Consider the following 13282-nt stretch of genomic DNA (forward strand, 5'->3'; position numbering starts at 1 on the left):
ATATATTGACTGGGGCTGATGGGAGCTGTGGGCATACGTTCTGACATTTTGTGTCCCAAATCTAGCTTGTTCCCCCTCCGCAAGGCCCGCAGAGGCACTCTGGTGTGTCCCGTTGAGAGGGCCATCACGCCATCCCAATAGTCAATGGGATGTGGCAGGGCAAAGGGGCTTCATCCTGGCAAGTCCCTGGCAATGTCAGAGCGATGTCAGAAGGCGCTCTGACACTCGTCAGCAGGGTCGGGCGCAACCCTGCTGACTCGCGCCAGGGTGCCAGTCTTAAACATGGCATTCTGGTATCCTAACAGAAGCTTCTTTTTTTCTGGGATGTCCCGGTTAAAACGAGACGGTTGGGGGGGGGGTTATGGCTGTGGGTGGTCCCAGGTTCGCAAAGGCTATAAAAAGGTAAAGGTATCATCTGCCCGATAACAAATGTTGGAAATGTAAGGAAACTGAAGGTACATTCTTTCACCTTTGGTGGACGTGCCCTAGGATTAAGGCTTTCTGGGAAATGATATATAATGAATTGAAAAAGGTATTTAAATATACATTCCTGAAGAAACCAGAAGCCTTTCTCCTGGGCATCGTTGGCCAATTGGTGCCGAAGAAGGACAGAACTTTTTTTATGTATGCAGCAACAGCAGCAAGAATACTCATCGCAAAGTATTGAAAGATACAAGATCTACCCACCTTGGAAGAATGGCAAATGAAGGTGATGGACTACATGGAATTGGCGGAAATGACTGGCAGAATCCGAGACCAGGGAGAAGAGTCGGTGGAAGAGGATTGGAAGAAATTTAAAGACTACTTGCAGAAATACTGTAAAATTAATGAATGTTAAAATGATGTTGGAATGGAAAATAAGTGGTATTGGCAAAAAGATTATTAAGAATATGCAAATATGGATTGATAATGGTTGAAAATACATAGTTATAATAGGTTAAGATATTGAGTAAAGATAAATGATAGAGGGTAAGGATTTGCTGAAAGGAATTTTTAAACGGGAATACAAAAGGGGAGGTGTGAGGAAGTCAGGAAACAAGTAAATGAACTATAAGACATGAAATACTGATTTTTCTTTTTCTTAACTGTTTTTCACTTTTTGTGTGTTTTGTTTTTGGTATTTTTGTATCCTTTTTTTTCTTTTTTCTACTCTATTTTTTATGTTTAAATTTTGTAACCTTTTATTATTTCTAAAATTTTAATAAATATTATCTTAAAAAAAAAAGTAAAGGGACCCCTGACCATTAGGTCCAGTCGTGACTGACTCTGGGGATGCGACGCTCATCTCGCTTTATTGGCCAAGGGAGCCGGCGTACAGCTTCCAGGTCATGTGGCCAGCATGACTAAGCCGCTTCTGGCGAACCAGAGCAGCACTCGGAAACGCTGTTTACCTTCCCGCTAGAGCGGTACCTATTTATCTACTTGCACTTTGATGTGCTTTCAAACTGCTAGGTTGGCAGGGGCAGGGACCGAGCAACGGGAGCTCACCCTGTCGCAGGGATTTGAACCGCCGGTCTTCTGATCAGCAAGTCCTAGGCTCTGTGGTTTAACCCACAGCGCCATCCGCGTCCCAAGTATACTAAGACATAAATAATCTTGTGTGAATTATAGGGACAGAACTACCTAAACTGTATAGAAATTTATTTACATATGCAACTACAGTGGCAAGAATGCTACTCGCCCCGAAATGGAAAGAAGCAGAGGTCCCAGCAAAGGAAGAATGGACACAAAAACTTGTGGAATACACAGAAGTGGTGAAACTTAACCGGAAGAATAAGAACTTAAGATAACAAACTTTTTAAATAAACGAATGGAAATGATTTATTGAATATTTGCAGATAAGTTGCAAACAGATAAAAACATTGGCAGGATTATTGCAATAACCTGCTGTTTCACAAGAGTATAAATTTAAAGTACATCATTGAATGAGCAAATTAAATGAATTTGGATATGCAGAATATATTTTTAAAAAATAAATTTAAGGAACCCCTGAAAGAAGGGGAAGGAAGTGAAGGATTGAAATGTTAAAATGGTTGTAAAACTAATGAAATGTATAAATTTGAAAAGTATAAATAAAAACCTTTTAAAAAGACATAAATAATCCACACCTGTGCATACTTAAATCACTGTCCGTACCAAAACTCGAGACGAGCGTGGAAACTCTGGCAAACCGTGACGGTTTCACAAGATGGGGAGCGTTCTGCACATTGTTAATTAAAAGCAGCTTAAAAATAGCACAGAAGAAAAGAAGAAGTTGTAAAACAATCCGGAACATGCCAAAAGAAAAAGAAAAAAATTGCTTGAGGTTGGCAAAAAGTATCTCCAAGGCTCATGTGATGCACACCTACTGAGGGTGTCTCATCACATGCTTGGCCACAGCAGAACTCAACACCAAGATGAAAAGGGTGTGTCTGGTACAATAAACTAATCTCCACCCACTGTCAGCTCGAAGACACCGAGGTTGTGACAGGACTGCCGCCGCAATATATAGGGCTGTCATGATTCAGCTCCAGCCTGTGTAGCAACAGATCTGTGGCTGCCGTTTTTCGCAGCTCCTCAAGAGGTGTCATTTTTCTACCCGTCTACCTTCCAGTTGCCTCCGTTGTGAATATTTCGGGACTATGGCCGGGAGAGCTGCCGCTGCCTTGCTTCTCACAGCATCCATCTTACAAATAGGTAAGAAGAGCTGAGAGGTGGAAGGCCACTTGGACCAGACTTGCACACCCGACCGCAGCTGTGGGTGTTGCTTATTTCCAGTGAGGGTCTGTGAACTGCAAGGTCGGCAGGTGGTTTAGGCTGCGGTTGTGCACACCTGCGGTAGGGGAACCTCAAAATCGGGGGGAGGGAAGCCAAAGGAAGCCCCCAAAAGGCCTCTCTAACTGGTCCTCTTCCCAGACCATGGCTTGGTTCTCACTAACCCTGGTTCTCACTCTCCTGGAGTGGCTGGGCTCCATCTCTGAGCACCAATAATGCTTTATGCTTGCCTGGATGGAGATGTGAGAGTGTGCAGAAACTAGCCTACTGCATAATAATGGTTCAGTTTTGGCAAAAGATTCCTGAATCACAGCGGGTTGGATGAGATGATCCTTGTGGTCTCTTCCAACTCTACAGTCCTATGAATGTATAAATCTATGAATTTGCCGTATTTTTTGCTCTGTAAGACTCACTTTTTCCCTCCTAAAAAGTAAGGGGAAATGTGTGTGCATCTTATGGAGCGAATGCAGGCTGCGCAGCTATCCCAGAAGCCAGAACAGCAAGAGGGATCACTGCTTTCACTGTGCAGCAATCTCTCTTGCTGTTCTGGCTTCGGGGATTCAGAATTTTTTTTTTCTTGTTTTCCTCCTCCAAAAACTAGGTGTGTCTTGTGGTCTGGTGCGTCTTATAGAGCAAAAAGTACAGTACATTTGTTGCTCAGCCCACTTTAAAAAAACAATTTATTTGATTTTTCAACTTAAAATTTGCAGAGACAAAGCAAACATAAATCATAAAGCAAGATTCCAATGAATCTCCAGGGCTTCCATCTTCCCCTGTGTGGGTCCTATTATTAATCAGTTCCTCCCGCATCTTTTATGACAATCCATACCCTTTACTTCTTCCTTTATGCTCAGAATCAGCCTTAAACTACAAGTGATATTCCAATCCTACTAACGATTTTAACTGTTCACAGTAGTCTTTAAGATAACTTATAAATTTCCCCATCCCTTGTTAAAATTTTGGTCTTCCTGATTTCTGACTCTTCCAGTCGTTTTAGCCATTTCAGCATAGTCCATCAACTTCATTTGCCATTCTTCTCTGGTAGGAACTTTACAGTATTTCCATCTTTCGGACCAGTAACATCTGTGCAGCCCGTGGTCGCATACATAAATAGTCTTTTCTGCTCCTTTGGGATTTTGGTATCTAAGTCCACTTTGGCCTCTGGCCATGGTCAACCACAAGCATGTCTTCCATCACCCCTCCAAGTCATTGCAAACATCCAAAGGACCTATTGAAAATGTGTGCAGGGATATTTCTCCCTGGAGATCTGGTGTAAGAGAGTCCTTGAACTGCTGCCTGACTGGAGTGAGTCTGCTGCTTCCCTCTCCTTAAAAGAGGATAGGACAAATTTATGGAGGACAAGGCTATTGATAGCTACTTGCCATGAAGGCTGTGCTCTGAATGCTTCTGAATAGCAGTTTCTGGAAATATAATAATAATAATAATAATAATAATAATAATAATAATAATAATAATAATAATAATTTATTATTTATACCCCGCCCATCTGGCTGAGTTTCCCCAGCCACTCTGGGTGGCTCCCAATTGAGTGTTAAGAGAATATTAAAATACAATAGTCTATTAAACATTAAAAGCTTCCCTAAACAGGGCTGCCTTCAGATGTCTTCTAAAACTCTGGTAGTTGTTTATTTCCTTGACATCTGATGGGAGGGTGTTCCACAGGGCGGGCGCCACTACCAAGAAGGCCCTCTGCCTGGTTCCCGGTAACCTCACTTCTCGCAATGAGGGAACCGCCAGAAGGCCCTCGGCGATTGATCTCAGTGTCCGGGCAGAATGATGAGGGTGGAGGCGCTCCTTCATGTATACTGGACTGAGGCCATTTAGGGCTTAAAAGCTCAGCACCAACACTTTGAATTGTGCTCGAAAACATACTGGGAGCCAGTGTAGGTCTTTCAAGACCGGTGTTATGTGGTCTCGGCGGCCGCTCCCAGTCACCAGTCTAGCTGCTGCATTCTGGATTAATTGCAGTTTCCGGCTCACCTTCAAAAGTAGCCCCACGTAGAGCGCATTGCAGTAGTCTAAGCAGGAGATAACTAGAGCATGCACCACTCTGGAAAAACAGTCCGCGGGCAGACAGGGTCTCAGCCTGCATACCAGATGGAGCTGGTAGACAGCTTCCCTGGACACAGAATTGAGGTTCTGCTTTCTGACTTCCAACGGGCCACTGTCAGAAAAGGCTACTGGACGAAGATGAGCCTCTGGCCTGATCCAGCAGCCTCTTCTTTTGTTCTGCTCATTTTGTATGATAAAGCGGCTATAACATGAATGCTAGAAGCCTCAGGCAAGAGAGGGGAGATTTGCGCTTTCCCTGCCTTCCACTTTTTCAATTGCAACGCTCCTCTAGCTGATCTCACCACTAGCCTCTTGGGGAGGGTGACAAACACACACACACACACACACACACACACACCGAGCTTTGCCGAAAGAGAGAAAACGCATCACCCCAGATAAAGACATATATTTGCACAAAATGATCATTAGCAAATGCAAATTTAGAAATACCCCTGGTCCTGCTAGCTAGGTTTGATAGGAAGTGCAGTCCAACGACAGCTGGGGACCCAAGATGGAGAAACACTGAAAACGGAATTAGATTGTGGGCATGTCACCAGCTATAATAATAATAATAATAATTTATTATTTATACTCCGCCCATCTGGCTGGGTTTCCCCAGCCACTCTGGGCGGCTTCCAACACAATATTAAAATACAGTAATGCATCAAACATTAAAAGCTTCCCTAAACAGGGCTACCTTCAGATGTCGTCTAAAAGTCTGGTAGTTGTTTTTCTCTTTGACATCTGGTGGGAGGGCGTTCCACAGGGCGGGTGTCACTACCGAGAAGGCCCTCTGCCTGGTTCCCTGTACCTTCACTTCTAACAGGAAGGGAACCACCAGAAGGCCCTCAGCGCTGGACCTCAGTGTCCGGGCGGAACGATGGGGGTGGAGACGCTCCTTCAGATATACTGGACTGAGGCCGTTTAGGGCTTGAAAGATCAGCACCTACGCTTTGAATTGTGCTCGGAAATGTACTGGGAGCCAGTGTAGGTCTTTCAAGACCAGTGTTATGTGGTCTTGGTGGCCGCTCCCAGTCACCAGTCTAGCTGCCGCATTCTGGATTAGTTGTAGTTTCACCTTCAAAGGTAGCCCCACATAGAGTGCATTGCAGTAGCTACAGGGGGCTGAGGGGTCTTGGGATCCCCTCAATATCTGGGGGTGAGGAGCCAGGTCTCCTGAACGTTGAGGGGGTGGAGGAGGTCAGGTCTCCTCCCAACGATTGTCCTTTCCAGTGTGGGAAGAGTCGAAGTGCACTGTGTTCCTCAGCAAGATCGCGCCGGAGGGCTGGATCTTCAGCACTCTTGACTCTGCTTTCTGAGGAACCCAAAGTGCCTTTCCCGTGCCCCCTACCTTGAGAGAGAGGGAGAGATAAAGAGAAGGGGTTTTTTTTAGAAGCTAAGTAGCTACAAAGAACAAGCACTTCAGCCCAGACATATCCAAATTGCATAACCACAAGGAAGTCGCCAAAAAAAGAACCGGCTGGCAGGCGTCAAGGTGAGGTGAGTGGCAGTGCGATTTAACTCGTCCCTCCCCAGGGAGTTCTCAGAGCACAGGAATCCTGCTGAAGCACTCCTTCAAGTGCAAAAGAAAACCAAGGTGTGTAGATGCGAGGTCAGCTAAAGTCATTCCCAAGGGCCCCACCCCTGACATCTGCATAGTCAGGTGTCGAGTACGAAAAGAGCTGAGGTTGCTTCTCCCAGGCACACAATCCAGTAATTGGGGTGAACAGCAGATCCCAGGTCTAGCAGTGAGGAGGACCTGGGGTGATCTTCAGTTTTTATGTGTGCAGGCTCTGCACAAATGGGGGCGTTTGAACTTGAAGAGCTCCCAAGTGGGGCTAAAGAACACAACACGGTTGATCTCTCTCTTCATTTGTAATAAGAATAAGAATAAGAATAAGAATAAGAATAAGAATAAGAATAAGAATAATAAATTATTTGTTCCCCAGCCACTCTGGGCGGCTTCCAACAAAGATTAAAAATACATTAAAATGTCACACATTAAAAACTTCCCTGAAAAGGGCTGCCTTCAGATGTCTTCTAAATGTCCGGTAGTTGTTTATCTGTTTGACATCTGATGGGAGGGTGTTCCACAGGGCGGGCGCCACTACCGAGAAGGCCCTCTGCCTGGTTCCCTGTAGCCTCACTTCTCGCACTGAGGGAACCGCCAGAAGGCCCTTGGCGCTGGACCTCCGTGTCCAGGTAGAACGATGGTGGTGGAGATGCTCCTTCAGGTATACTGGACTGAGGCCGTTTGTACCCAAATAAAGGCCTAAATGAGGATTAAAAGAGAGACCTGTTGGGTCCCTGGATCAGATCAGATTCTGTCTATCTCATCTTTCCCCCCACAATGGCCAAACGGGCGTTTCTGGGGAAACCAAGAAGGAGGCTTCGATTTATTTGTTTGCCGTTATGAGCCTTACAGAATTACAGTCCTCCCAATATTAAAATCTGTGGTACGGATGTGTCTGTAGAGGCCTGAGACTTCCTCTCTGGGCGGAACCCAAGGGAAAACCTAAAGGGGAAGCAGTTTGGGATGGTCAGCGCTTTGAGCTCAGCGCCGCGTTTCACTTCTTCATGTCACAAAATGCACCTGCCGCTCGATCGCGAAAAGAACCTCAAAGCGGTTTGCAAGCTTGCATTTCTGTGCAGATCAAACCAAGCGCCGCAAAGGCAGGAGCGCCTGCTCCGACGACCTTTGTTCTAAGGAGCCCAGACCATAGCTGTCAACTTACAGATTTGAAAATAAGGGACCAGCAGCCTCGAAAATAAGGGATCAGCAGCCAAAATAAGGGATTTTAGTCAACCAGCTGAAATACGAAGCTAAAAGGGACCAGATGATTTGGCAGAGCAGCGCCGGTTTTTAGCCCTTCGTTTCCAGAGGTTGCTGCTCAAGACACCAGCCGATGAAACACTGCAATTAAATAACTACAAGCAGCAACCACTTTTTGCGCAAAACGAAGTCCAAGCTACGAAGATGCTGTTGCAGTTCTGTATCTTTTCTCTCGTGCTCCATCTGCAGCTCTCAGTTCCATCAGGCGGGGCGGGAGGAAGGGGGCGGGAAATAGCGCCCGAAGTAAACCCGCAGATCAGACCATCTATGCTAGTCTACCACTACAAATCTATGGGAGAAGCGCTTGCGGTCCTTCCTCCGCTTCCCCCCTCTATGATTAGCCCTTAGAACACCTGCCTGCGCCTCCGCCTGCGCCTCCTTCTCCTCTCTCTGAACTGCTTTCTCTATGGTTGCCCTCGCTCCCCTCTCAAGGCTCCGCAGTCCTGGCGGGGAGGGGCTCCCGGGGGCCGAGGCTGGTGAGAGGAGGCCAGAGGGGGGGCGGGCAGCCAAGCAACACAGTTGGAGCCTTCCTCCTCCCTGGCCGGCAGGGAGGGAGGGAAAGGAGCTGCTTCCTTTGAAACCTGGGAAATTTAAGGGACATCATCAATAAGGGACACAGCGCTGGGACAAGGGACTGTACCGCCAAATAAGGGACACTTGACAGCTATGGCCCAGACCCTGAGGGCATGTGCTGGGACCACACTTGGAAGGCAGGGTCTGTGTATCACGGCATGATTCTCCCTTTTTCCTCACTTTAGCCCTGGGCCAAAACGCCACGGAGCCGAGAACAGTGCTCCATTGCTTCAAATGTGACTTCGATCAACCCTGCTCAGAGGCGAGTGTGACCTGCAGTGAAGGAGAGAGCTGCAGCACCATCAGAGGGCATTCAGGTTAGTGCCACTGTCCCAGAGATGGGCTTCTCTCCCTCCAGCCTCCAGTCAGGAGGCTTGTGTGCAGCCATGGGCTGCCCGGAGGTGGCGTGGGGCTTCATGGGTACCCTGCAGGCCGGACCGAGTGTCTACTCCAGTCGGCAGGCTGGCAGGAGGCAGGCATGGCCACCGCCCAGGCACGTCCTGGCAGGCCCTCTCCCTGGCTCCTTGTCCTTCCCTGCCTGCTGCTGGGGGTCTCTGGGTCCCAGAGTCTGGCCTGGCCTTGCTGTCCCTGGCAGGGGTCAGCAACAGCGGAGGTGCTTGCTGTTTTGCTCGGCATCCTGTTCTCCCCACACGGTAGTGGGAGCAGTCTAGGCCCATGGCGAATGGGCAAGGATGGAGGGAGGCGGGCAAGGGGCGATCCCAGTGCAGCCTCTCTGCGGGCATCAGGGGAATTCACCCATCAAGGGCCGCATTGGCCGATCGAACTCTGCCCTGTGTGGGCGGGCATTTAAGCAGCGCTGTGCAGCCCCGCCTGGCTCCAGAGGAGGGATCGCTTCAGCAGTGTCTGTGGCTTGCCTGCCCCGGGCGCTGGCAGTCCACGCTATGCCACTGTGTTCCCTAATAACTACTATACAATATATATACTGCCTCTGCTTCTGGAGGTCATAGAGAGAGAGCTGTCATGTGTCTAAATCCCCCTTTCCAAGCCAGCCTCTGTAAAATCCCTTTTTAAAGATGGGGATTAGGCGAGACCTGTGCTTGCATTCTGGGTGCAGTGCAATGATCTCATTCCCCCTCGGGCTTCGTCTCTCATGGCAAATTTTCTGGCTTAGCATGCCTATGCTCTCCCATTATCATCAGGAGTATCTATCAGCCCCGGTACGTCCTGCCGATCCTCAACCTCTGTAGGAACATATGTACAGTGGTACCTCGGGTTAAGTATTTAATTCGTTCCGGAGGTCCGTTCTTAACCTGAAGCACCACTTTAGCTAATTGGGACTCCTGCTGCTGCCGTGCTGCCGGAGCATGATTTCTGTTCTCATCCTGAAGCAAAGTTCTTAACCCAAGGTACTATTTCTGGGTTAGCGGAGTCTGTAACCTGAAGCGTATGTAACCTGAAGCGTATGTAACCCGAGGTACCACTGTACTGTGTTATATTGAGTTGGACAACTGGTCCATCTAGCTCAGCACTGTCTAAACGGACCGGCACCAGCTTTCTGGGATTTCGGGCAGAACTCTTCCCCAGCCCTACCTTTAGACGCCAGGGATTGAACCCGGAGCCTTCCGCTTGCAAGGCAGACCCTCTGCCGCTGAGCTGCGGCCCTTGTAACTTTGCACCCGCTTGCTCCTTGCAGATTATAAAGTCCACGAATCCATCTACGGGAAGGGCTGCGTCTCTGTCGGGAAGTGCAGCATCTTGGACAGAATCAGCTACTCCAACAACCCTTTCCGCGTCACCTACTCCTGCTGCAACACCGACTACTGCAACAGCGACTACTCCGGAGCACCCCGCCTCCCCTTCGTCTGCGTGGCCACCATCCTGACCATGCTGCTTGCCTACCTCTTGTGAGACCCAGAACATGCCCGCCCTGTAAGGAAACTTACCCGCTCCCCACAGTGACCGTCTCCCCTTGCTCATGTCTCCCTCCGTCTCCAAAACAGCCAAGGCCCTGTTTCTCATAATGGACACAATGCCATCCTTTCGTATCTACAATGTCGCTCCCAGTTTATATTTCTGTCTTTACCTTCTGGCCTACAAATTAGCCCTCTGAACAAACCAATTCGTTTATTATCAAGTTCCCTACAGATGCAGGAAACTGCTGCTCGTCTGGCTGTGCCTCCGTAGGCTCTGACAGCAGGTCCCCATCCTATTTATTTTATTTATTGACAAGAGATAAAAGCCGCTTCACGACCAGTTATAACACGATGAGTTATGGCCGCTTCCCAAACATTGCCATGGCAGTGAGTTGGTTGGGTGGCGCCCCCTGGTGTGCGGTTCCTGAAGTGCTGCAAATCACACAAGCGTCCGTCTGTCCTTTGGTCTGGGATTTGTGAGCTACTTTTGCCCAAACAAAAGATTTTGGGAGAACTTCTTAGAACCTCACAAGGTGATCAGATTTCATGACATAGCCCAGTAGTTAAGGCTGCAATCCCAGGCATGCCTTCTTGAAAGCAAACCCCATTCAATTCATTGGGACTTTCTTTCGAGTAAACATGTGTAGGGTCAGTCTGAAAGCGCACGAGACACAGGCCGCAAAACTTCCTGGTTCAAATGTGGCCTCAGCTAGGAACGCAGAATGAGGAACTCGGAATAACCAGGTCCCTTATTCTCTAGCACTCTCTGACTGGCACCATCTCCAGGGGCCCCCAGAGGTCCCAAGGGGCCTGGGCACCCACACTTTTTTTGCTGTGGGTGCCAGGCCTCCACCCCCTGCCATGACTGCTGCCCCTGTGGCCGCCTCTGTGCACCACCTGCCATGGCGGTGACAGGGCCTGAGCACTAGAGGTAAGGCAGTAGGTGGTTGTGAGAGGTGGCGCGTGGAGGCAGAGGCCCCGATCCAGTCACTGCCACAGCACCAGAACACGTGCACTGTGCTATCATGACAGCATGGCACAGTGCACGTGTTCCGGCCTCACGTCACATCACAACCTCATTATGGCACTGCAGGGCGCACGCCAACATTGGACAGCCACAATGCGGGGCCCAATGTCGGTGCCCCTGCTAAATGGCAACATGGAAATGATAATAACACTGACCTGCTTCACAGGGGGTACTTCTCTTTGAATCTCTGAAAATGGGAGGTTTAAAGAGCAGAGCAGTCGGGGCTGTTTGCAAAAGGGCTTTCAAACAGCCTCACACCTGAGCCTTGACTGTGTGTTCCTGTTCCCAGCAGAAGAACAGGAATGTCTCACCAAACCTAACCCCCGCTGGTCGGTTGATGAGCAGGGACTAAATCCTGCTCAGTTTGACTGCACCTACAAGTGCTCAGCTGTGAAACCGGTCCGTGCAGTCAACGCAGGATCAAACCATGTCCCATCAGCTGGCGTCACCCCCTCATTGGAGGGGAAGGTAGGCATGGTTTCCTTAAAATAGCCTCATGGGCCAAATTCCCCTCCCTAACAGGCCAGGACTGGCCCATGAACTGGAGGTTACCCACCCCTGGTTTAAACACAGACTACCGTATTTTTCGCTCTATAAGATGCACCAGACCACAAGATGCACCTTGTTTTTGGAGGAAAACAAGAAAAAAATATATTCTGAATCTCAGAAGCCAGAACAGCAAGAGGGATCGCTGCGCAGTGAAAGCAGCAATCCCTCTTGCTGTTCTGGCTTCTGGGATAGCTGTGCAGCCTGCATTCGCTCCATAAGACGCACACACATTTCCCCTTACTTTTTAGGAGGGAAAAAGTGAGTCTTATAGAGCAAAAAATACGGTACTTCATAGGGTTAGCCTATATCGCAGGCTCTCACCAGCACAATTTCCCAGATTGCAACCCTGCACAAGCTCTTAGACGTGTCTGGAGCTTTCAAGAAAGAAAACCTTTCTCAAAATTGTTGTGCATATGTCTACACCACTAGCCTTCAAAAATACCATTATTATAATACTGTAGAAACAACGTCTCTTATGAACAGAGTGCTGGTGCACTAAAAAGACCATGTATGTTTCTGTTTGTCTATCTACAATTCCCAATTAAAACATTTAAAATGTTCCTTGCAAGTATTGTTTTGCTGAAGGGACCCACATGAGCCCGAGAGCATGATTCTTTTGCCAGGTAGCCGGTGCGACAGCAACAAGAACAAGGTCAAAGGAGAGGCATGAAGAGGCAGGAGGAGGAAATTCAGTTAAGTTCACATTTAAAGGCAGACATGCCCAAGTCACACTTTCCGAGACAATGTACGATCCAAACCACAGCCATCCTTCAATATTTTCACCCCTGTGAATTGTGCAGTTCAGTTCTCCAACCGAGCAGTGTGTACAAATGACGCATATGTGAGAGAAAAATGCATATATTAGCCAAAACTATATTCATAAATGCGTTAGATCACGAGGGATGCTTTGCAAAGTGTAGATGAATTCTCATGAAGACTTCTTTTACAACCACTGAGCATGTGAAAACGAGGCATGACTTTAAGATAAGGTTACCAGAGGTTTTTTCGATGAATCCGGGGGTACTTTTCAACTTCCGTCGGAATGATAGTGGAAATGATAGGGGTAAAAGGTAAAGGGACCCCTGACCATTAGGTCCAGTCGTGACCGACTCTGGGGTTGCAGCGCTCATCTTGGTTTATTGGCCGAGGAACCCGGTGTACAGCTTCTGGGTCATGTGGCCAGCATGACTAAGCCACTTCTGGCGAACCAGAGCAGTGCACGGAAACACTATTTACCTTCCCGCCGGAGCAGTACCTATTTATCTACTTGCACTTTGACGTGCTTTCGAACTGCTAGCTGATTTGTAAATGGGGATGTCTGGTAACCTTTAAGACTGGGGAAAATGAGAAACTGAGAGAAACATAGATTGAAAGGTTTGCACAGTCCACACACACACATTCACACCTCTGAGGCAGAAAATCCCACAAGAACCTCTCTTCCTCCCTGCCAGTGAAAAGGCAACCATCTTTTGCCCACTCAGAATGAACCACCTGAGACAATTCCCTGTCTTTGTCTAATGGCAATTCTAAGGACATGGCTTTCCCCACCTGGGAGCTGTCATTTCTGAAGGGTGCTGGGCGTTGTGGCTGTGTGAGGAA

The 13282-nt window shown here is 48.2% G+C and overlaps 1 protein-coding gene across 3 annotated transcripts in view; it reads left to right on the forward strand.

Moving 5' to 3' along the window:
- The window catches only part of LOC310701995 (uncharacterized protein), a 75385-nt gene extending 63137 nt beyond the window's left edge, over window positions 1-12248 (forward strand). For 2 of the 3 annotated variants that reach the window (XR_014523135.1, XR_014523136.1), the window contains exons 4-7: window positions 2594-2676; window positions 8419-8550; window positions 9888-11713; window positions 11979-12248. Coding sequence is in view for 1 of the 3 variants with exons in the window: in XM_083493594.1 (XP_083349720.1) it covers window positions 2594-2676; window positions 8419-8550; window positions 9888-10102 (430 nt within the window). In the remaining 2 variants the exon portion in view is untranslated. Of the gene's footprint in view, window positions 1-2593; window positions 2677-8418; window positions 8551-9887 lie in introns of all 3 variants that reach the window. The other variant, XM_083493594.1, reaches the window with a different exon arrangement.
- Window positions 12249-13282: the final 1034 nt, after the last annotated feature.

This window comes from Podarcis liolepis (genome assembly GCF_965112155.1).
Source record: "Podarcis liolepis genome assembly, chromosome: 2".
Taxonomy (NCBI): domain Eukaryota; kingdom Metazoa; phylum Chordata; class Lepidosauria; order Squamata; family Lacertidae; genus Podarcis; species Podarcis liolepis.